Here is a 26,126-nt window from a genome sequence, read left to right as displayed (position 1 = left end):
ACACGTGGCCTAGAGGCTTCATTCAAGAAATATATCCAGGGAAAGATGGCTGGGTCAAGATGGTGAAGGTGAAAAGGTGAGGCGGACGATGGTTCGACGTGGTCTCGAACCATCGTGATAGTACCACGAGGGTTTCGGGGGTAGCGTATCCACGCATACCCCGGGACGGGCTATCGAAAAATAGTAAGGCGCAAGGGAAGACCGCGTGGCGATCCCTGACCGGGAGATACCACGGTCCCCCGTTTAGCGCAGAGGGCGACCGCCGGGGGGGGTTTTAGTGGGTAGGAATCCCACATACCCCTGTCCTCCCCCCAGAGGCAGGGCATCTTGAATACCAGAAGATTTCCCCAACCGAAAAAAAAAAAAGGTGAGAACCAAATGCGAATCCTATCTATTGAGGAGTGCTGTTAGATGCGCTGGGGTGGGGCGTGTTGGTATCGCGCAAACAACCAACGGGTGGCGAGCGCGGTGCATCGATATATAATTGTCCAAAATTTCCCGGAGTTACTTTTTCTATTTTTACTGCGAGAACTTGGTAGTATTAAAAGAGAGGTGGAGAAAAACTTTCAACTCGATAAACCGCTCATATGTAACGGCAGCGGAAGAGCGCTCACAGAAGCGATCTAAGAGCTCTGCAGCCTCCCGATCCGTAATGAGGCCCAAGCCGAGGCTCTCACAGGAGTCCTCGAGCTTTGCTTCTTTAAGGGGGGAAGGTTTTCAAATGGCACCCACGCGCCCAAAGACGCGACAGACTAGGCCCCCACTAGTACCGACGATATAGTTGAGACTGTAGCGAAATAATTACAGTGGTCAAAATGCTTTCGCTTATCTGTCAATCCATCGGTCTGCGCATGCGCAAAATGTAAGGACGCGCGGCGTATGATTTATAGGCGGCTGTCAGAACCGTCTCACGCCGAAAAATATTATGAAACATAATAATGTCGAACGGCGTCAAGTGACATATGTGTTGTTGTTTGTGAATTTGTATTAAATCTCTAGTGCTGTGATGGAATATGTAATTAAAGACTATCTTATATTAATTTTGAATCAATGTTCAATATTTACAAATGAGAGGTTAAAGTTTAATGTAAAAATTATTTCATTCGCATGACAAATAATTTATTACGGCGTTGGTGTGTCTCAAGTTGTAACTGTGACTTTTAAAATAAACTGTGTCTATCTTTCATTCGAGCGTTTTAATTTTTGTGCTCCAGCTCGTTAGGTGTTGTCACCAACATAACCTGCCTAACCTGCTAAACTCCACCACAACCGGTGATCCAGAAGTAATCTGAACACGTGAATTCCATGTGGGCAGTTTTAGACCTCTCATAACGGACCCTGGGGGAGGACTACGCCTTGGAGTGGGCATTTCACGGCTTACATGATAAAGATAAAACTAAGTAAAGTTACAACTACCGAAGATGCATTTAATCTTGCGCGGCGATGGTGTTGGCAACTGGTGTGGTTTTCTCCTGCTTCCTGACGCTGGGCAGCTTCTGGTGCACGGTGCGGATGTGAAGCTTCAGCGAATTCGACTGGCTGAAGCACTTCGTACATTGGCCGCAAGCGTACGGCCGGGCGCCCGAATGGACCTTCGAGAAAGATCCATCATGGATTCATTAAACTTAGGTGATGCATCTAGGAACTCTCTAGAAGTTTCATGAAGATATAAAAGTTGTAAGACCTTAATATCTTCAAAAACTTCGTAAATATAATAATAAAGTTCCACAAGATATCCTGAACCTTTTCTTAGTTTTAAATCAAAAGTATATTATTAAATAAATCTTATTGGTGTATTCAAGAGTTATTAGTTGATCGAAATGTGTGGAACTTGGTCTCTTAATATAATAATAAAGTTCCACAAGATATCCTGAACCTTTTCTTAGTTTTAAATCTTAAATTATAAAGTATATTATTAAATAAATCTTATTGGTGTATTCAAGAGTTATTAGTTGATCGAAATGTGTGGAACTTGGCCTCTTATTTATTTATTTATTTACTTTATTGGTGATAAACAGTAACAAAAGTAAACAATACTGCATATCACACCGCAATAATTACGAGTCACAGCAAGCCGTCACGTTCCAATGAGGTTTAAATTGTATTGTGTGTACTCAATATTTTTGATAATAATACGATAGACGCATTTACGATAGTGTTACAATTTTGTTAAGTTTCTAGGCAGCTAGATGGTCATATATATATATATGTTATATATCACCAAAAATGCAGATGGATGGATCATATGCTAGCTAAGATTAAACATTAAGCAAATAGGGTGACAGTCTTGTACCCCAGGAACAGCCATAGAAGTCTGGCTCGTAACCAGGGGTTGCAGCTGATCGGAGACAATTGGAGACGTTAAATGATGTTATAGTTAATGTCTGTTTGTTCAATCTTAAACGGTTTCATTACAGATATATATATATATATATATATATATATATATATATATATATATATATGACCATCTGTTTTATGTATTAAAAAGAGTGATGTACAAAAAATTGTCACTACAAATATAGACACAAACAAATATAATTCACACTTGGTGCATTAATTATATAGCATTGCCATTGCTCACAGACAATTCCATCCAGAGGATGAACAGCAGCGTCCTCTGTTTACCATAATAACATACTAAGAATGCCAACCAGCCGGCCAAGTGTTCAATAAACAAAAACTTGTATATTGAAGATGATGAATGCACTGTAGCCTCTCATCACTCCGCATGACCTCTTTCTACCACTTACTGGTGTGATTTAATTTCACTTAGTACTACCTAAACCGCTGTACCGATCTGTTGGTATACTACTTCGCGTCAAGTGATGATGAAATCATGATGATGTACTATAGCCTACTGCTATACTCATCACTCCGCCTGACCTTTTTCTACCACTAAGCGGTGTGATTTAATTTCACTTAATGCAACCGAAACCGCTGTACCGCTCTGTAGATATACTATACTTCGCGTCCCGTGATGTTGAAATCGTGATAATGTATGTACTGTAGCCTACTGCTATACTCATCACTCCGCATGACCTTTTTCTACCATTCAGCGGTGTGATTTAATTTCACTTAATACTACCGAAACCGCTGTACCGCTCTGTAGGTCCACTACTTCGTGTCCAGTGATGAATAAATCATGATGATGTATGTACTGTAGCCTACTGCTATACTCATCACTCCGCATGACCTTTTTCTACCATTTACCAGTGTGATTTAATTTCACTTAATGCTCCCGATACCGCTGTACCGCTCTGTAGGTATACTACTTCGCGTCCAGTGATGTTGAAATCATGTGTGATTTAATTTCGCTTAGTGCTACCGAAACCGCTGTACCGCTCTGTAGGTATGCAATGTTTTTGCGCCCAGTAGTGGGCGTTGGCTGAAACGATGATTATGATGACTCACTCTGTAATGGCGGTTAAGCGCAGGCTTCTGACTGAAGCGCTTGTGGCAGGCGTGACAAGCGTAGGGGCGCTCCCCGGAGTGTGTCCGCGAGTGCACCCTCAAGCGGCCCCGCTCCGCGAACCGGGCCGGACACTGCGAGCAGGCGAACGGACGCTCGCCCGTATGCCGTCTCTGATGGCATCGCAACGCTGCCGCCGACTGTAAAAAATATTAAACATTAAACACTCTTCAATAATACGACAAACAAAAACATACTCTAACGCAGTGATTCCCAAAGTGGTCTATATCGACCACTAGGGGTCGTTTTTTTTTTTTTCGGTGGTGGAAATCTTTCGGTATTCAAGATGGCCCTGCCTCTGGGGGGAGCACAGGGGTATGTGGAATTCCTACCCTCTAAAATCCCCCCGGTGGTCGCCCTCTGCGCTACGTGGTCTCGAACCATCTTCCGCCTCAGATTCGCCGAAGCTAATGGGACTTTAGGGGTCCCCTAGGGGTCTATGACAAACTGCAAGGGGTCTAAGTAGGCGAAAAAAATTTGGGGTCTGTGGGAGTCGTATATATACTGATGTGATGTCTGAATGAATAATAGGTGTAAGATTTTGTGGGCGAGCGTAGCCGACGGGCGAACTTAGTGTGCCGAATTAGTGCAGCGAGCACATGCACGCACCGGTGACGCGGGCGCAGACCTTTTGTTACTTTTGTTTCTTTTATTTCTTTTGCCCGCTTTCACTCGGTCGCAGAGCACATTGCGCCCCAGAGTCCCACGACGAATGCACGACCTTTTTGCTCGCCCTCAAGCGCTAATAAAAATTTGTTCGTGTGTTAAATAAATTGTTAAAGTGTTACAAACGTCTTTTAATAAGACGCTAACTCTTTAGGGTCCATGAAATAAAAATGGGGGTCTATGATAGTGGATCTCAACACATACGCTGATAGTACCTATTTACTTACATCATACTATCTTATAATATCAAAACATTCACATTATTTATAAAAGTATCTATGAAGTAAAAAAATTATTATATATGTTTATAAAATTGTGTAAGTTGTAGGATGTTGGACATCAATAGCCGAGGAGATTTAAGATTAACCCTTACAAAATTGACGCCAAATGTTGATAAATTATTGTTTAAGCATCGTTCATCCTTCTCACTAAAAATATTGACTTTTTGCTTATGTTATTTTATTTATAGTTTATTTTATGTTTATTTAATGTTACGTATATTTTACATAACAGATACGAAATTTTATTTTGAGTAGTTTTAATTTAAATTCTTTATATTTTTATCACTAAACTTCACTACAGTTAGAAATTTACAGGAAATCAATATCAGGTAAGTAGGGGGTCTACCCAACACGGACAAACATGGCAAGGGGTCTTCGACACAAAAAAGTTTGGGTTACTCTGGTCTAACGCATGGATGCACAGACCGCGGCCCGCTGGTCGAATACTGGTGCCCGCCGACAGCAAAAATAATACTCTCGTACATTCGAGAAATATTGAAATGTATACATATGCACAATAAAACCAAAAAAATTTAATTACCTATACTTCTGGCGGCCGGCCCACCATCAGTTCATGATTTGCCCGAGTGGCCCCTAGTCTTAATAAGTCTGTGCAACCATGCTCTAACGCATATAGATAGTTGAAATTCTTAAAGGGTTCAAAGTAACAAGAGCAATAAAGGGAGGTTATTATAGGAAAATCATTGCAAATAAATACATTTAAAAAACTTTTAAGTTAAACGGTTTTTTGATACCCATATTGTGGTGGTTATGGAAAAATATGTATTTAGTCCGCCATATTGGAACGGCGTCCATCTTGAATTTTAAATTTTGACATAATCATCGTGTTTTACTAGTGTAGCCCTTTCATTTGATACCCATATTGAGGAGGTTAAGGAAAAATATGTAATCCGCCATTTTGTATCGGCGGTCATCTTAGATTTATAATGTTATTAATTTTATTATATTGTATTGTCATCTAAATTAAATATGTGTACCGAATTTTAGATCAATCTGACAACGAGAAGGTGCTTAAATTTCAATTTCTAATTTTGACCCAAATTCTGTACGGGTCGAACTAAATAAAACCGTTTAAAAAGTGACCAATGAGCGGAGTCCATCGTTATTGAAAACGTTAAGACATTTCGCCTAAACAACACATGTTATACACCGATTTATTTGATCAATTGATAAATGCGAGCATGATATTAAGGGTACCGGAAAGTAATGTCGTCTGCGCATGTAGATATTTTATTTTTTCATTAGAATCTGTGTTTGGCACTAATCGGTGTAACATAACTCTTGAAGATGCCCCGTGGAGGGGTGAAACACGTGTTGAGTAATTTGGCGGTGGCGGTTGTGTGATTCGCATTGTTTGCCGCATACGCGTTTATCAGCGGGCTGGCGGGCGGTGCATTTCATTGCACGACTACCACTGCATGTGCGGAAGTGGCTAAATATTGGTCCTTTTCTTAGAATGGACTTCCGCGAGGTAACGCCTGATTCCATTAAATGGATATTTTATTGTCATTCAGTAGCTCATTACTTTGAAGTCGTGTCAAAGAGATTTTGACGTTATTGTAATATATTTGCTTATAAATAATCAAGTACGACATACTTTTTTTGCAATTTGTCAAAGTAATAAACGAAAAACAAACTTAAAAAAAAAATGTCACTCGGGCGTGATTTCACGCCTGTGGGCCGCAACGGTACTTTTTAATGGCGTGAATTAACGCCCGAGGACGGAATACTGTTTATAAACATGCAGTTGGCGTTTTCTCATCATCATTCTGCCTAGTGGAGGACCAACACACTCCACATCTGTCTCGCACTCCGCCACTTGGGATCCTTTCCACCCAGGCCGTTGCCTACTGCCACTACAGATGAACATTTCTTCCAGGTAAGACTGTGACCTTGCATATCCCACAGAGCAAAAGTGAAAGAAAGCAGAATTGTGGCATAAAATAGAATGAAAATAAAAAAATATGTGAAAAAAAATTTAACCTAAGATAGGGGTACGAGAGGCCCCTAATAGCGGAAGCTATTTAAAAAAAAAAAAACCTTGCATATCCCACTCCACTTACCACAACACCCGTTATTAGGGGACGGCCACCAGCTCTCTAACTGTAGACAGCATCTGTGGTCTATGCTACCGTATCAAGCCACAAATATACAACATAAACACCGTACACCTCTACTAGGGTAGAGTGGTTTACTATGTGCGAATGTCATCATACAACTGAAACGCGTCTGTCCGGCTTCTGTTTTATTTTTAATTTCACAAACCCTTTCACTCCATGAACTCAGTTGCGATGAAGCTGTAAAAGCCCCCGGACTAAAAGCATTACCTTCAATCGAAACCAAGCGCAAATTCTTTCATTAGTATCATTTATTCCTAATCCCTTCATTTTTCCACAAGTATACTACAAATTCACATTTTTTAATTAGACAATATTCCTGGATGACCTTATAGCGAAATAATCACAGTTGTCAAAATGCTTTCGCTTATCTGTCAATCCATCGGTCTGCGCATGCGCAAAATGTAAGGACGCGCGGCGTATGATTTGTAGGCGGCTGTCAAAACCGCGTCTCACGCCGAAAAGTATTATGAAATATAATAATGGCGAACGGCGTCAGGTGACATATGTCTTGTTGTTTATGAATTTGTATTAAATCTTTAGTGCTGTGATATGTAATTAAATACTATCTTATATCAATTTTGAATCAATGTTTAATATGTACAAATAAGTGGTGAAAGTTTTATGTAAAAATCATTTCATTCGCATGACAAATAATTTATTACGGCGTCGGTGTGTCTGAAGTTGTAGGCGGATGACTTTTAAAATAAACTGTGTCTATCTTACATCCGAGCATTTCAATTTTTGTGCTCCAGCTCGTTAGGTGTTGTCTCTAACATTGCCTACCTAACCTGTTAAACTCCACCACAACAGGTGACCCGCATTGTACAAGACGCCATTTTATAGACATTGTTACTGTAAAATATTTCACTTACCGTACACCTCTTGCCGCACATTTCACAGACCACATTCTTGTTATACTTGACTCCGAGATGCACCCGCTTCACGTGCGCTTGGAGACGAGACCGCGTCACGAACTGGGCCTCACACTGGAGCGTCAAAAGAATTTCGTCACTTCATGTTTATTCAATTTTAAACTAGATGTCGCTGTTAAAAATGTCTGAAAAATGTATGAACACACATGCTTGCGTTATAAAACAAGACAGACATTGAGGTAAATTAAAATTCAAAATATCTTTTTTTCTGGTGGGCATTTGAGATGTTATTTTAACATAATGAGTACAGTACCCGGCGATATATATTGCAAATCGACCTTTGGCAAGAGACAATCGGCAAAAGATAAATATCAAAAGAAGCAAATAATACTTGTTGTAACAGCTCCTAATAGAAACCGGACTGTTTGTGTTTTGTGCGACAGAGATAACGCTCTACGAAGCCGAAATTAGCTGATAGTCTCTTTCCAAAGGTTGATTTGCAATATTTATCGCCGGGTACTGTATATATTTGTAGGAGATAGGTCGTTTAGTTCGTCGAATGTATAAGAAACATTATATTCAATATCGCTATTCAATACTGTGCGAGCGAGACAACAGTATGGATTAATGTTTAACGTGTTATTGGTTGATCAGGCGATCCCCATACATTAAAATATATATATATACACATACTACATATCCTATTTCTATACTATGGTCGCCTAGAAGAAATCGCGTCGTAAGATAAGACCACCTATTGTACTTTTTCTTTACTATTATACAACTATGTATATATTTTGTAACATGTCCAAAAATGAGTAACAAATTAAAATTAAACTATAAATTGTAAGCTATGACTCGCTCGCAATTCTTATCTGTTAACCCGTCAACTGCCTATGGACATATCTGTCCGAACTCCCTGGGTGTGTATGGGTCAGATCTGCCAGAAATAAAGCAGGCTACATTATATCGAATCACCTTAGAAATACAGTTTAAAATCGCTTGCTCTGGATGTACTACAGACCACAGGATTATAAACAATAATATTTCATTTATCATTTGAAAACATTCGTTCCCGACACCGACAGGCGTCACGTTGTGGCAAACGGAGGGTTAAGAGCTGCCTAGAAACTTAACAAAATTTAAAAATATCGTAAATGCGTCTATCTTATTATTATCAAAATTATTGAGTACACACAATACAATTTAAACCTCATTGGAACGTGACGGCTTGCTGTGACTCGTAATTATTGCGGTGTGATATGCAGAATGCCTGTTTACTAATTTTTTATTAGTTTTGTCATTGTTTTACTTTAAATCATTAATCAGTCATAAATCATAAATCAATCATTATCTCTAATAAAGTAAAAAAATAAGAGACCAAGTTCCACACATTTCGATCAACTAAAAACTCTCAAATGTAATAATAAGATTTATTTAATAATACGCTTTTAATTTTAGATTTAAAACTAAGAACAGAAAGGTCCAGGATATCATGAAAAACTTTATTATATAACTACGAAGATTTTAAAGATATTAAGATCTTACAATTTTAAGTTTATTGTTATGTGAACACTATATTTATATGTATATTTTAACCTTGGCGGTTAAATAACATTTAGTTTATTATGATTTATACTTTTTTGTACACTATAAACGTTAACTAGAAAAAAAGAAACAATTCATATTGGGGTAAAAGAGGCGGTCTTATCGCTTGAGGCGATCTCTACCAGACAAGAGAGACATGAAGGAGAGGGTAGTTAACGGTGTACATACATACAAATGCATACATTACCACACACCTATACAAGAATACTTAGATTTACATGTGTATACACATACATTTATATGTAAAAGATATTACATAAATACGAATAACTAACAGTTTTTAATATTAGAAGCAAATCTTAGAACTCTGTTATCCTTCAAGTCATTGTTTCTTCCCTCCAGAAAGTACATTGAACATTCAGTAGATAAAATAAAAATAAACTTAGGAACATAGAAATTAAAAAAAGTATAATAAAAACTCTAAAAAATATACCCATCCTTGCAATAAAAAAATTTATATATTGTGTTTTGAAGTAATAAGTTATCACCTGTCCACAGCGCAGAGCGGGGGTGGCAGGCAGGTGGGTTGTGATGGTGGAAGGTTCCCGAAGCTCCCGCATGTGCCCCCTCATATGGGCGCCGCGGCTTAGTGAACTGACCTCCTCCCCGCACAAGTCACACCTTGAACTGTGAAACACAAGCTGTTTTGACACGACTTCAAATTGTTTTTAATATTAACAAGGTGAATTATGTTTTTATTTGACTTTTACTAGTAACACTTTTGTGTATATATATTACTGTTACTGCTATATTGTATCTGTGTGTGGAATTATGCTGTATTTTTTTAACTTTCAGGCACTCTTTTACGTCTCGACATCTGGTCGAGCTGTCAAAAACTAGTAAATAGAAGTGTATATATAAAAAAGGAAAATACACTTTTCATAATAATTATTTTAATTATCTATATTTTCATAACTTCTTAACTGTCAATGTCAAAGTGGCAATGTGTCAATGAATTGTGGGAAAAAAAATTTAAATGTTTTCCTAACCTTTAATTTTTAATCAAGAAAATTAACGTTAAAATTAATTAATATGAATTAAATGTTTTGAATATCGTTTCTTTCATTTCAGGTAATTATATATAATTTTTTTACTATGATTAAACTTGTGCGCTGTATAGTATTAGCGAAAATAAAACTTTCATTTCAGAAACAATTACTGTGTTTGATGACTTCACAAATATAATTAATTATATGTATGTACATACATTTGTATATTTGTTGTGTCAATCTAATGTCTCTTTACATCAAAACTTATCATTTTTTAAATAACTTTTTTAATTAAATTAAAAACAATAAATAATTAAAGCAACTAATCATTCGTTTATTAATTAAAAACTATTGACAACTAACAATCTAGCACTGACATCTGTCATTGAATGTTTAAAAATTAAAAAAAAAAATAAAACAAAGGTAACGGAACATTCAGTCTCTTCACGTATATATATGTACTAGCTGACCTGGCCACGCGTTGCTGTGAAAATTTAAAAAGTGGAAATAATTGAATTATACGGTATTTCGTCCACTACAAAATAAATTTAATTAATTTTATAGCGTCAACAACACGTGGTAATTATGCTGTTAAAATGTAGCTTATATGACACGTTCGTAGATTTACCATAGCAGCGCCATCTATTGATTACTTACTCAACCCAGTCGAAAGGTATCGACATCTGTTAGAATCGTTTGGAGTTAACAGATAATTGTGACTGTCAAATAATAACAGACAATAATTAGCAATAAATTAAAATTGCGACTATAATTTGAGATTTAAACTATCCTATCTCTCAAGTTAGATCGAACTGCACATGGTGTGCGAATTTTATTATAATCGGTTAAGTGGTTTAGAAGTCCATTGAGTATAAACATTGTGACACGAGATTTATATATATTAAGATTATTATTATATCATAAATTACTTTTCTTAACTAAGAAAGAGACTAATATATAGCTACTTCCGCTATGCAGCAGTAGTCGTGCAATAAAGTGCACCGCCCGCCAGCCCGCTGATAAATGCGCATTCAGCAAACAATGCGAATTACCCAACTACCACCGTTATTCTACTCTACGCGTGTTTCACCCCTCCATGGGGCATCCTCAGGAGATGTTCTAATTCCACTGCAGCATCTATAGGCACCAATTTTTATGCACACTTATTGAAATATAAGAAGTAAATCACCTGGTCTCATTCTTCCCGGTATGCCTGAAGGAGGTAAGGATGTGTTTCTTCCAAGCATTTATGGTCAGGAACTGTATATTGCACTCACTGCAGTACCTCTCCAACGCAGCCTCCGTGGAATCGTCTTGTTGCTGTGAACATTTTATTTTTTTATATATAATAATGACATACAATAAATATAATAAATAAGGATAAACTCATAAGAATTTAATGGAATCAGGCGTTACCTTGCGGAAGTCTAAGTAAGAAAAGGACCAATATTTAGCCACTTCCGCACATGCAGTGGTAGTCGTGCAACAAAATGCACCGCTCGCCAGCCCGCTGACAAATGCGCATGTGGCAAACAATGCGAATTACACAACTGCCACCGTCAAATCACTCAACACGTGTTTCACTCCTCCACGGGGCATCTTCAGGAGTTATGTTACACCGATTAGTGCCAAACACAGAGTGTGAGTAATATTGGTCCTTTTTACTTAAACTCGTAAGACCTAAATTATGTCTTTAAAAACATCTCGAGTATACATATGATAAGTTGTTAATCATGTGAATTTAACGTAAGAAAGTGCATTACTTTCCCGTTCCCCTGATATGTAAATTGTCACTTAAACGTGTGCACATATATATACATAATTATATTCCACAGAATATAACAGAATACACCTTTCTTTTTTTAGTTTCAAATCTAAAATTAAAAAAAATTATATTATTAAATCTTATTGCATTTAAGAGTTTTAAGATTGTGGTGGAGTTTAACAGGTTCGGTAGGCAATGTTAGAGACAACACCTAACGTGCTGGAGCACAAAAAATAAAACGCTCGGATGAAAGATAGACACAGTTTATTTTAAAAGTCATCCGCCTACAACTTCAGACACACCAACGTCGTAATAAATTATTTGTCATGCGAATGAAATTATTTTTACATAAAACTTTCACCGCTCATTTGTAAATATTAAACATTGATCAAAATTGATATAAGATAGTATTTAAATCCATATTCCATCACAGCAATAAAGATTTCATACAAATTCACAAACAACTACACATATGTCACTTGACGCCGTTCGTCATTATTACATTTCATAATATTTTTCGGCGTGAGACGCGGTTTTGACAGCCGCCTACAAATCATACGCCGCGCGTCCTTACATTTTGCGCATGCGTAGACCGATGGATTGACAGATAAGCGAAAGCATCTTGACAACTGTGATTATTTCCCTACAAGTTGATCTAAATATGTGGAACTTAGTTGACTTAAATACGTGTTCGATATTATATTGTACACAAGACTAACTGTGAAGTTTCTGACTGACCCTCATCAGATCAGCTTTCTGAGCCAGTGGTAATATATTTATTAATTGCATCTTTAAATTTAAAGCTGAAGGTTCAAAAATGCACAAAACTGAATGGGTTTATCAATTTATATATGTAGTAGTATACCACTGGATTGAATGACCAAGTAACCTTATGTCAAAGAAGGTAGAAAGAAAACTCACCGGATCGTCCCGTTTGTGGGACTTGCTCAGATGCATCAGGAGACCGTGTCTGCCCACGAAGCTGTCTCCACAACGTTCGCACACATGCTCAGAATGATGCTTTCTTACATGCGTGAGGTACGAAGTAGGTTTCCTGGAAATAAATTTGCAGATTGTTAGAAATAGATATGCTATTTCCGGAGATCAAATCAAATTATAGATCTTGCAGAAGGACATCACTGATGTTGGCATTCATAAGAGCTGCTCATCTGTCTCCCTCTTCCCTTAGACCTACTCGTAAAACTGGACATCGTGGAGATTTTTGAGGAATTATGCATCCAACGGCTCACATGATGATGATAAAAAGATAAGAGCCCACATAGCTCTGCAGGTTGAAAAATGTAAATGGCAATGTGAAGGCCACAGCAAAGCCTTAATATTCTGGAATTAAGACTATGAACCATCAAGCACAGCATAGAACATCCAGTCACGAGGTGCACAAGGCTGTATGTAAGCGGTGCCCATAAACATACTATGTCATCTCAGATACAGAGGCGCCACGCAGTTGCGAGCTCACGTGGCGTCGGCACACGCCCGTCGGTACGCCTGCACTAAATGCCCTCATCGCACTTACACTAGGTAAGTCAGTGCACACTAGAGACATGGTCTACGGGTCATTTTCAACTGGTCCTATATGAAATAAGAGATGGCTTATGTTTAACAGTGGAGTTCTTGCAACTGTAATGATGATGATGACGACAAAGAAGAAAAAGAAGGTACATGACCTTCGTTTTTTTCTTTTCAACCGGTAGATAGGCCTTCCTCAAAGATTTTTTTTCTTTTTTTTTACTTCCTCAAAGATTGCTTTGATGATCGGTATTGTGCTGCCCTCCTCCAGCGTCTACGTTACTTTAACTATGCCGTCGGTACACCTCGTAGGGGGGGGGGGTTGTATCTACGCCGCGTCCACCGGCTCGTAGGGACTACGAGAAAACTTTTAGACCACTGCAGCCATTAGTTGTATACCTTATTATAAAGAATTAATAACAATGCGATATATATTTTTTTTTGGACCAATATTTAGCCACTTCCGCACATGTAGTGGTAGTCGTGCAATGAACGTACAATGAATCATAACTCCTGAAGATGCCCCGTGGAGGGGTGAAACACGTGTTGAGTAATTTGGTGGGTTTTTGCCGCATACGCATTTATCAGCGGGCTGGCGCGCGGTGCATTTCATTGCACGACTACCACTGCATGTGCGGAAGTGGCTAAATATTGGTCCTTTTCTTACTTAGGAAGGACTTCCGCGAGGTAACGCCTGATTCCATTAAATATATTTTTTTTTATTAAATAAGGTTACATTACTCACTGAAACTTCTGTCCGCAAATCTGACAAGGGTATGTGTGGCCATTGTGCCATTTCTCGTGATCTCTTGCTTGGTGCCTGGAAACATTTTAATAGAACATTTTTAATGGTAATACCTTTTTCATAATCACCATTTTAACTGATAAACTTCTACTGCAAGGCAAATTCTTCCGCAAATCTCGACACGATCACCGGTCTAGCGCTGCCTGTATCCAGTTATTGCGATCATGACTACGTCGTCGGTTCACCTCCGTCTAATGTCTTTTTATTAAAAAATTATCTGAATTTTGAACTCATGAAGTTTAACCAGTATTAGTGTGGTGTGGTATTTTAGTAAGTGTCCGTGTAGTGTTTGTCTGAGAGTCTGAGTGTGCGAGGTTCCGAGTATTTGGGTGTCCGAGTGTGCGACTGTCAATGTGCAAGTGTGTGAATGTGCTAATATCAGTGATCAAAGTGCGAGTATCCGAGTGTGCGAGTGTCCGAGTGTGCGTTGGTACGAGTGTACAAGTTTGTGAGTATGCGAGTGCGTGTGTGCGAGTGTCCGAGCGTGTGAATGTGCGAATGTCAGTGCTCCAGAGTGCGAGTGTCCTAGTATCCGAGTGTGCGAGTGTACGTGTGGCCAAATATGTGAGTGGCTGTGTGTACGAGTGCGCGATTTTCAACAGATGTATCCGATAAAGATAAATTGTGCGTAAGGGCCTGTCTTTCATCATCATTTTAGCCGTAACAAGTCCACTGCTAGACATGAGCCCCCTTATTTCTTATAGGACCAATTATAAGTGGCCTGCCTCACATGTCTTCAGAGCGTGTCTACGATAGTACTGACTTACCTAGTGTGAGAGCGATGAGGGCATTTAGTGCAGGCGTACCGACGGGCGTGTGCAGACGCCACGTGAGCTCGCAACTGCCTGGCGCCTCCGTATCTGAGACGACATACACCACACTCGTGGGCACCGCTTCTCTGTAAGATGATATGTATATGTAAGATGTCAATATTAAAACAGCTTTATTATATGAACTCGTTACAATTATTTATAATTTTAAGCTTAAAATTAATTTTTAGGCTAGAATGTAAAGCACCATCAACTAAGAACAATACACTCAGTAGGGTTTGAATGTTTTGGTAATTATATCTAAACTCTCTTTTTCCTTAAAATTAGAACAATTCATTTCCAAAAAAAAATTCGTTAATATACTCTGAAATAGAGTAACATGCCTTTTAGCGAAACCTGTGGTAGTATGTTCTAACAAACCCAAACACACCAGCGGCTCAAACAATAATTTTCTTTTTCATATGCCATAGGTACATTGTCATATTTATTGATGCCCACTGCAGGGCATAGGTCTCCCCGAAAAATCGCCACGATGACCAGTCTTAGCCGTATCCAGCAACTTCTTGCATCCCTAACCATATCGGTGACTAACTTACCCAGGCTGCGATAAAAAGGTGTTTACAAATCTATCAATATCTAATAATAACATTGTAATGATTGAAATATATAACTTTGAAATGACCAATCAAATCTTATATTATGGTAGTGCCAATATTAAATATTTATCTGACTAAACAATTTCTTATTACTTAACCCTTTGGTCTATTACCAACTCTGATCGTGGTGAATAATTTGTGCCATAAACGAAAACCACAAGTCTAACTCGTGGTAAAGAATTTGTGCCATAAACGAAAACCACAAGTCTAGCTCGTGGTAAAGAATTTGTGCCATAAACGAAAACCACAAGTCTAGCTCGTGGTAAAGAATTTGTGCCATAAACGAAAACCACAAGTCTAACTCGTGGTAAAGAATTTGTGCCATAAACGAAAACCACAAGTCTAGCTCGTGGTAAAGAATTTGTGCCATAAACGAAAACCACAAGTCTAACTCGTGGTAAAGAATTTTTGCCATAAACGAAAACCACAAGTCTAGCTCGTGGTAAAGAATTTGTGCCATAAACGAAAACCACAAGTCTAACTCGTGGTAAAGAATTTTTGCCATAAACGAAAACCACAAGTCTAGCTCGTGGTAAAGAATTTGTGCCATAAACGAAAACCACAAGTCTAACTCGTGGTAAAGAATTTGTGCCATAAACGAAAGCCACGTGTCACGGGTGCATAAGATGCCACATATAATTTTTGTCAACTGATTTATTGATTATGAATGCACCCTAGACATCTAAAAATTACTATTTTCACCTAAACATTGTTTATAATTTCACAATTCTTTTCATTACTCTGAAAAACATATGTCATGAATGGTACACATTTTGCGCCAATTCAGGTACGCGGCTGAACAGATGAATGGCGCGGCCCGCGATCGATTCTTTTGTTTACTATAGCTCGCGCAATTGGCTAGTATCGAGTAGACCAGTGATTCGCAAAGTGGTCTATATCGACTCCTAGGGGTCTATGACAACCTGCAAAGGGTCTACGTCAGCAAAAATAAATTTTGGGTCCATGAAATGAAAATAGGGGTCCATGATAGCGGATCTCAACACATACACTGATAGTACCTATTTACTTACATCATACTATCTTATAATATCAAAACATTTACCTTATTCATAAAAGTACCTATGAAGTAAAAAAATTATTATATATGTTTATAAAATTGTGTAAGTTGTAGTATGTTGGTATTCGCTTTGTGGTTTGTTACGTATATTTTACATAACAGATACAAAGTTTTTGTTATTTAGAGTGGTTTTAATTTAAATTGAATTAATAAATGTATAAATTAACATGTGTTTTTAACACTAAACTTCACTACAGTTAGAAATTTACAAGAAACCAATATCAGGTAAGTAGGGAATCTACCCATCACATCACGGAAAAACATGGCAAGGGGTCTACAACACAAAAAAGTTTGGGGAACTCTAATGTAGACAAAGGTGTTAATAAAAAAACACAACTTACTTGATCATGTTTCTCCATGTGGTTGCTGAACGCTTGTGGATGGACGAAGCCCTTGTAACATTTCTCGCATTTATATGGAGAGTTCAAATAGTTCTCCGAATTGGCTCTGACCAGCAGTTCCATTTTCTGCTCCTCCTCTGTCAACTCTATCTCATTTGCTTCCACTTTGAACTCTGAAATATGTAATAATAAATCTCATCATTCATCATAACTTCAGTTAAAGGATGTCCATGTTGGATCTCCGACAGAAGAGCCGTGTTACTAGCCCTTAAGAGTCACACTATGAGCTCTGGGTCAATATATGAATGTCACAGACGTCTAATGGAGGTTCGAGAAGCTCCGGAATATCTCCTCCAAAATTCAGCCATTTCTAAAGACCTTGAGACGTGGTCGTTTACGACGGGCCTTGTAAGGCTGAAGATCACTCAGAGAGCAATGCAAAGATGTAGCTAGAAGAATTCTTCATCTGAAATGGACCCTTGGTGAACCTTATAGTCATGGTTGTTGAAAGTCACTGGATGCGAGTATCCCAAGACCAGTCATTGTGGGAGGAGGCATTCCTTGTGGGTGACCAACGGCTGACCTGATGATGTACTGTAATGCTATACGCGGGCATCGGTGCCCACAAAAAAGTTACTAATGTAATCTAGATAAACATATAAATTAATACCTTTATCATCTCTACTTTTCCTTTTCTTTACAGTACTTGCTGGTTTCTTTTTACTATTAGATCCAATTGATATCAGCGGCAGATCATCTTCAGAATCGGTTAGTCTATCTTGAGTAGAATCCTCTGGAAAATCTTCAATTTTATCAAATTCTGTAACAATTCATTGAATTTTAAAGTTAATTCATGAATAATAATAAAACATGAAACATCCCGTCATCACTACTGATGACCATGCTGGACCTTATTGATAAACTAGTTGCACAAGCCACAGGAGGTTATGCTCTGGATACCTCTTTAGCAGACAGGCTACATAGCATACAGAGTGGATGACCACATATGCATAGCATATGGTAGTTATAAAGTGGAGACCAAAGGTTGATAAGTGCAGTTTAAACATTTCACCCATGGTGAAAAGACTGCTTTATTAAGGCTGTATGAAGATGCCAGATGAAAGCCGCTTCCACCCAGTCTTATTGAAATCTTTAAGTCCAGAAGTGGACATTCCAAGGCTGAAATGATAAGCACCTGATCTTTCAAATTGTCTGGTGCCTGGACTAATTCATTAATTAACTTCAAAGTATCTTCAAGCTCAGGGAAAGTTCACCAAATCTATTGATTAAACTTTTGAGTTGAGATTTCCATCAAGAAACAATTTAAAAAAACTTGTAAAAGCTATATTACATAAATCAGCAACACATCGAAAAGGGGAAACGCATAGAAATATAATTGCTTACATACATCAAGCGAAAGAGGGCGTTCTACAATACTCCTCATTTCGTGATTGGCTCACAATTTTAATTAGCTAAACATTGTTTTCTAAGTTTCTAATCGGACTAAGCTTATATATACCTGCTACTGCTATATTGTCTTCTTTCTGAATCCCAATTCTATTTTCAAGTTTAACAGTGCTAGGAAAAGGCTCCGGTTCAATTTTACAAGTAATCTCCAAATCTAATTCTTGCATCGGTTCCAAATTTACATGATACACCGGTGTTATATGCAATGAATCTCCAGGTACTTGTGTGTTGAATTGTGTTAGTACATTCTGTAATAATATATTTCAAATAAAATATATAAAGATAGATATAAATAAAAAGTCAACGGCAAGATTTTTTTTTTCTGTTGGCTCACATAGGCCTCCCTCATATATTACATAAAACTCTCTCATATATTAAATAAATACTTTATAATGTATCTTCCAATCTTAATGGGACCAAAGGTTCTGGATGTCCACAGCGTGGGATGTCGACCCTTAATGTAAACAGACAACTTTGTTTAGGCTGTGGGCAGAATGCAGTCCTCTTCCTACTGGTCTTATTGGAAGATATCATTGGCCTATGTCCAGCAGTGGGTCTCGTGATTATAATGATAATGATGATTAATAAAATGATCAAATTTATAATACCATAACTTCTCCAATCATCTCCTGTAATATGTCTTTAGACTTGAGCGCTTGCATCTGCAATCTTCTGCAACTTTTCAGTCTCGCATAGCACATATAACATACCACATCTGACATGTTATGTTTTGTGTTTGGCTGAAATGAACAATGATAATGTGATATAATACAAATAAAGTTGCACTTGTTATATGTGTGGGCAACTTGGTCTAGTATTACAATAAACTGCTCATATAGCAGTGTATTCGGAAAACTCCAGGTTGACTCCGAATGTCAGTTAGGCACTAAGATCCACGAGGACACAATAGCCTTGCTAATTGAGAACAATGAGATGCGACTTGACTTCTTTAGGTTATATAGAAAAATTGTGATACAAGTAACAAAAAGAAATAGAGTCAATAATTTAAGAAAACTATAAATAAAATAGAATAAATGTAAGCAATTATAATAAATATATAAATAAATTACATCAATACATCACTTTGCGTCGTGGTTACGTTCCAAAAAACACGACGCAAATTGATATGCCGCAAAGTGAATTAAGATTTTCTATAGCAAGCCATCTAAAGATCGAAGATAGGTTCCAGGGTCACGAAAATATTACTTTTTAAAAATAAAATTGAACAAAATTAACATTTAAAAAACTAAAATAATATTACTCTGCCCATAAATAAATTGGAAAAATATATACCTTTTTTGTAACCAGAAAACAATACGTATATATAACAATACATATAAATTATATAACAACAATACGTATATAAATTTATATAAATTTTAATATAAATTTATAATTCTCTTTTAAGAAACCACAAAACACTTCATTACAACACACTACGTAATTGAAACTGAAATCTAAACTAAGGAAAACAAAGTGAAAATAAAACTGTATTAAACTTGCGTTGATTTTTAGTTAAAAAGGGAATCCCCGAGTTTTGACGGCATGACGCAATTAGAAACAAAAGTGTTGCCATCTTTTAGAAAAAAGAATATTTAAAAAAAAATTAAAAACTCGAACCCAAAACAACGCAACCTCGAAAATCTAACGACGCACAGTGAAAATTAGTACTAATTAAGCAGCGACGCAACTTCGAAAAAAACGCAAAACGAAAGCGAGGTATTTTGCAAAAAAGTAATTAAAAGAAAATAAAAGTCCCTATCCCAAAAATAAGTTAGGGGTACAATAGGCCCCAAATAGCGTGATCCATTAAAAAAATTCACTGCTATATGTCTTTGATTTATTGCATAATAAATATAACATTAAGATATTTATGAAAATTTTGATGTGTTAGGTTATTTTTAGAAAGAAATAAGCTTGTATACAATACCACCTATAGACTTTATTTTATTAATACACTACGCGACAATAGTATAACCCACCCCTCGAATTTTTTTATATTTACTGTAAAACTAAATACAAGTAAGGTAACGGCACCAGTAGTTGACAACTTAAGAGCGCTGCTAAAATGTTTTTTTTTTATTGACCACATACATTCAAATTTTAGAATATCAGTGGGTGCTTAAAGGAAATTCTAATACCCTTTAGATTAAGTTTTGCTAAGAAGTCTTTCAATTTAACAAATCGTAAACACTAAAATTTTAATTTGATTCATATTAAGTTTTTGCTTCATTACCAATCAAAATCTGAAAAAAATTAGTAATTGACCGTATTTAGCATCAGTAGTTGACCATATGAATAAAAACCTACTTTTATGGTAAATAAGACCACACATATGTCAAAACTTAAAATTTTAATTTTCACATAGAATAAATATAATATTCAGTCACGAAATCAAGAAACGTGCCTCACAGTTGAACCTTGTCAAAAACAACTATCGGCTCCTGCTACACACAATGCGCTTTAGTTCTGAGCTAGCTAAAGCAGCTACTTATAAATTATTTTTTTAATTAGATACGATAAACACAACGCTTATTATTTAAAATTTCATACAAAACGGTCAACTACTAGTACATGGTCAACTACTAGTGCCCTTACCTTAAATAAATTCCTAAAGCGCCAGCATTGTTTTCTTGATTCTAGTACTATGGTATATATATGGTTACGTTTCGATGCTGCTTTGTTATGCAGCGGCGAAGTTATTGGTTTGATAGCGCGACAAAAGTATAACCCATTCGTCTCATTGGCTCAAGCAGCTCGGTGCATTGGACATGTCAATTCATGTTTATACTTGTTTCGTGTAACTCGTAAGTTCTTACGTATAAATAAATTGTTTAAGTTAATATTTGTCTATTTTTTATTTAAAATGCCACGGGGAAAACACTTAAACGAAACTGAAATTAATATAATTAAAAAATTGCATTCTGAAAATTATTCTAAGGCCAAAATCGCAAAAATCATCAACAGAAGTCATCGTGTTGTGCGAAATTTTTTAAAAGATCCCAACAACTATGGTAAGAAAAAACGGACAGGTCGACCGAGAGCAACTACACCACGAGAAAGAGGGTCAATTCTAAGAGTTGCGTCAAAATCTACGCTTACCGCAAGACAAATCGGAGCGGAGGCTGGTGTTAGTACTAATTTAAGAAACGTTCAACGCATTATACGTGAGTGTAAGCATTTAAAACGTAAGAAATTACCAAAAAAACCACCGTTATCTGCTAAACATAAACTAGTTAGATTACAATTTGCAAAAGATCACGTTGAATGGAAAAAAAAGTGGCGAAAAGTTATTTATTCTGATGAAATGAAGTTTAATTTGGATGGACCTTACTATTTTCACGATTTAAGAAAAGATAATTTTATATTGAGCCGTCGGCAAGCCGGAGGTAGTAGTGTAATGGTATGGTCTGGCATTGGATACTCAGGTAAAATGGATATTAAGTTCTGTTCTGGAAAAATAACTAGTAAACAATATATAGAAGTAATAAACGAGCAAATTAACTCTCACGCAGTGCGAATTGCTGGTCCTTATTTTATTTTTCAACAAGATAATGCCAGTATCCATCGAGCAAAGGTAGTTAGAGACTACTTTAGTGAAAAAAATATTCAAGTTCTTGAATGGCCAGCATATTCCCCTGACTTGAACATAATTAAAAATTATTGGGGAAATTTATCACGAGCTGTCTATCGTGGATCAAGACAATTTACTTCTGTTGAAGAGTTAAAAAAGGTCATAGTTGACGAGTGGCAATATATAAATCAAGACGTAATTAAAAAGCTATATGACAGTTTAGCGGACCGAATGATTGAGGTGATAAGTAAAAGTGGTGGATCTACTAAATATTAGATTACATGAATGATTATTGTTTGTTATATTTTTCTCGAATTTTTATTTAAATTTCATTACCTGGGTTATACTTTTGTCGCACTGCAAAACCCAATAGCATTTATATTTGGTTAATTATGCATTTAATAAATAATGTATTGATAGTATAATAAACTTACTAACACCCAAATTTTGTGTATTAGTAATATATTAATATAACTATAATTCTTTATCAGATATGAAAAAATTAGGGGGGGTGGGTTATACTTTTGTTGTGGAGTGTAAATATTTTGTGGGTTTACCCACATTTGTAAGGGAGATATATGTTTTGCAATTGTTGGTAGCTACAAGCAACTATTCTACATCGACAATTGTATATAGCAGGGGTAGCCAAGCTCTTTGAAAGCATCTAGTTCATGGACCCTTCCGCTCCGTGAACTAGTACTGATGAAGCTGTAAAAGCCTTAGGGCTAACAGCATTAACATCTTGAGAAACAATAGATCTTTGAAAGTGCGAACCATTTTTGAAAATTTTAAATTTTTTTTAAAAAGAATATTATTTACAAAAATTATAATTATTGAAATTATATGTTAAAAGTACAATATATGTGCATTGAAGTTAGATATAATAAATAGCGCAGGTATATATCAGCACTCCTGATAATACTTAAGATGCCGGTTGGATTTCGCTAATTTTATGGTGGAATAATAATAATTATTCACACCTGTAATTTATTTTAATTTCCCAGGAGCTGGCATAGACAACAATTATTGTTCAGAGCCGCATGTGGCTTGCATACCAGTTTGGCTACCCCTGGTTTTATAATTAACTTGCATATAATCTCTCAGAATCATCATGCAATTTCAATTGCATGCAAAGGACATAAAAACTTATTTAAGTCAGTCATTACAGAGAAATCAATCTAATACAATTTTTTTATCAAATCGGACTATTCATATATTATACTATATTTAATATACAAGTGATTCCTGTATATGATCTAAGATTAAAACAGAAATATTAGAGGGACCGGAAAGTAATGGCATTTCTGTCGATAAATTTTATTAAAAAAAAAAAAAAAACAATTAATTTTTACTGCTCTGGCATTGAAAGTTTGTGTACTAGATGGCAAAAGGTTGTTGATAACATAGGTGAATATATTTTTGATCAGAAATAAAGAGTAGTTAAAAATGCAGTCATGTGAATTTAACTTAAGAAATCTACATTAATTTCCGGTCCCCTGATACATTAATGTTTTTTTTTTTATTTGAGCAATGTCATTACTTAATTTACTAGGATTTACATTCTCAATGAATTGGAGGCCTAAGTTTCTGCATTGCTAGGATGGATGCTCCAAAGAGACTTCCATTGCAACTTGGTATGGACTGCCACACATTACCCACTTACCATTAACCCTTTGACTACATTCGACGTTTCAGAACATCATGCATTAATTTGACAATAGTAACACATGATGTTCCGATATATTGTTGAAATTGGGACACTATTTAACATGTTCATTTTTGTATATTTCAAAGAAATTTGTATTAGTTGCAACGGGAGAAATAATTTATTATCAAAACATATCTTGTGCTATATTGACCTATAATGACACAAATTAGTGAGACAATTTTTGAAAAAGATTACAGAAGTTTAATTGAATAAGTGATCTGATCAATCTGATGAAAAACTTTTTAGTGGTTACAGTGGTTTCACCAATGCATTTACCCACCTGTTTTGAAGAATATTCTTCAAAATTATTAATAATATTTACTTTTTATTATAACATCAATTTGTTTAAAAATTATCCCAATATCATACTTATGTTCATATATCATGAAATAAATGTAATCTTGCATAAAATATGCTGTTCAAACAAATTATGTTATACCCTAAAAAAAATTATGTACTCCCAAACAGTTAAAAAATCTGAGAGGAATAAACCTTTATCAACATATCAGTCAATAAATAAGAAAGGACTAATATCTAGCCACCTCCGCACATGCAGTGGTTGTCGTGCATGAAAGTGCACCGCCCGCCAGCCCGCTCGTAAATGCGCATGCGACAGACAATGCAAACTACACAACCGCCACCGTAAATTCACTCCACTCGGTGTTTAGCACTAATCTGTGTAACAACTCCTGAAGATGCCCCGTGGAGGGGTGAAACACGTGTTGAGTGAATTTACGGAGGCGGTTGTGTAGTTTGCATTGTCTGTCGCATGCGCATTTACGAGCGGGCTGGCGGGCGGTGCACTTTCATGCACGACAACCACTGCATGTGCGGAGGTGGCTAGATATTGGTCCTTTCTTATTTAGGATAGACTTCCGCAATGTAACGCCTGAATCCATTAAATATATCAGTCAATATCCATCCCAACAGCCTTACAATCCCAACAGCCGTTGGTTGCACAAGCAATGTGCAATTCAGACAAGCAATTCTTCACAATATGACCGAACCATAGCTTTACAATTGACAAAACTATGGTTCATCTGTGTTTTGTAGCCTAAGTAATGTTAACATACTTATTTCAGCATTTGATACAGTGTTCTACCAGACTGCTTTCTTCACAAACTACCTGTCAGATTCTCTTTAAATTATTAAATAAAGATTTTTAGGAAAAATCCTCTGAAAATAGAAGTTGTCTTTCACCATTTATTTATTTCCTAACTATACGTGATTACCGCGCAAAAGTGAGCAACCGTCGTATCATGTATCTGATATTGCTTTGATAAAGTATACGCGTTTAGCAGGTAGAAGTGATTTACCACCCAAGCACGTTGAAGAAGGTGATAATAGCCACGATTGATCGTGTATTCACCACATATGCAGAGTATTTACAATTTACATGATTTTGAATTCGAACGTAAAAGTATGATTTATCTTAAAAGTATTGTGCGTCGTAGTGGTCAGCCTAACTATTTTAAATTATAATGATTTACACTTCCAATAAATTAAAACTAAATCGTTTAGAAATATATTTCTGTAATAGTACTTACATATCCTCCAACCAGTGTTTCATATAAATGATTCAGAGAAGTATTTTTCAATGTTAACATTCTTACATTAGTAACTAAACATATTCTACAAATTTCTTTAGACATGTCGGTCGGGTAACTATTTAATAATCTTCTATTTTATAAAGCCGGTAGTCCAATTTAAGTTTGTCAAAATTGAAAAACATAACGAAGCTGTGTGAAAAAGATAATATACCATAGACTAAGTAACTCTAATGTATTTGTACATACATTAAATTGTATAAACCAAAATAAACATAACTGTTATTTTCATTCGCATTGTTAAATAAATAAAAAATAAAATAAAGTTCGAAATCAAAAATCTAATTTAGCAGTCAAACTACATTTTAACTATGTATTTTATATTGACTGCCGAAAAGATGTTGTAGTGAACCCGAACGATGCGTTTGCCTTTTTATCAGAAGATGGCAAGAGAAAATGCAATTCCAAGCATTTTATATTTTCATAAAATAAAATAATTAGAAGATCATGGTGTATTAACATACATAATGATATTATTATACAGTTATAGTAAGTCTATACTTATATATATATACTGTATACGGATTTATTAAAATATTTCTGAAAACATAATAATTAGAGTCTAGAAATTAGGTGGGAATATTTCTTTCATCGAGAAGTCAGCAAAGAACAGATTTTACGAAATTCTACCTGTAACCGGGGCTGAGAGAGCTTACGTTCTTATAAATGTATTTTATAAATATAAATTTTTGGCATATTAAAGATTACCCAGAGTAGATTTTATGAAGTTACACTCATAAAATGCAAAATCTCTTTGGATTTTGTTGTTGTTATGTTATATATTTTACACAACGAGAAG

The 26,126-nt window shown here is 36.2% G+C and overlaps 1 protein-coding gene across 1 annotated transcript; it reads right to left on the bottom strand.

The window, feature by feature from the left end:
- Nucleotides 1–1,427: 1,427 nt before the first annotated feature.
- On the bottom strand, nucleotides 1,428–25,350 carry LOC137927281 (zinc finger protein ZFP2-like). The gene is made up of 13 exons (XM_068771063.1): nucleotides 25,268–25,350; nucleotides 19,047–19,178; nucleotides 18,491–18,686; nucleotides 17,642–17,791; nucleotides 16,972–17,144; nucleotides 14,894–15,024; nucleotides 14,067–14,141; nucleotides 12,716–12,848; nucleotides 11,219–11,349; nucleotides 9,529–9,667; nucleotides 7,433–7,546; nucleotides 3,415–3,612; nucleotides 1,428–1,592 (listed from the first exon to the last, which is right to left on the bottom strand). Exons 1-13 carry the CDS (start codon nucleotides 25,325–25,327, stop codon nucleotides 1,428–1,430), a joined length of 1,797 nt encoding a protein of 598 aa, XP_068627164.1. The 5' UTR covers nucleotides 25,328–25,350.
- Between the last annotated feature and the right edge of the window lie 776 nt (nucleotides 25,351–26,126).

This window comes from Battus philenor, unplaced genomic scaffold (genome assembly GCF_028537555.1).
Source record: "Battus philenor isolate CCGP_79_NKW_IND1 unplaced genomic scaffold, ilBatPhil1.0.hap1 SCAF_30, whole genome shotgun sequence".
In the NCBI taxonomy this organism is placed as follows: Eukaryota; Metazoa; Arthropoda; class Insecta; order Lepidoptera; family Papilionidae; genus Battus; species Battus philenor.
This window is presented reverse-complemented; position numbering and strand designations above follow the sequence as displayed.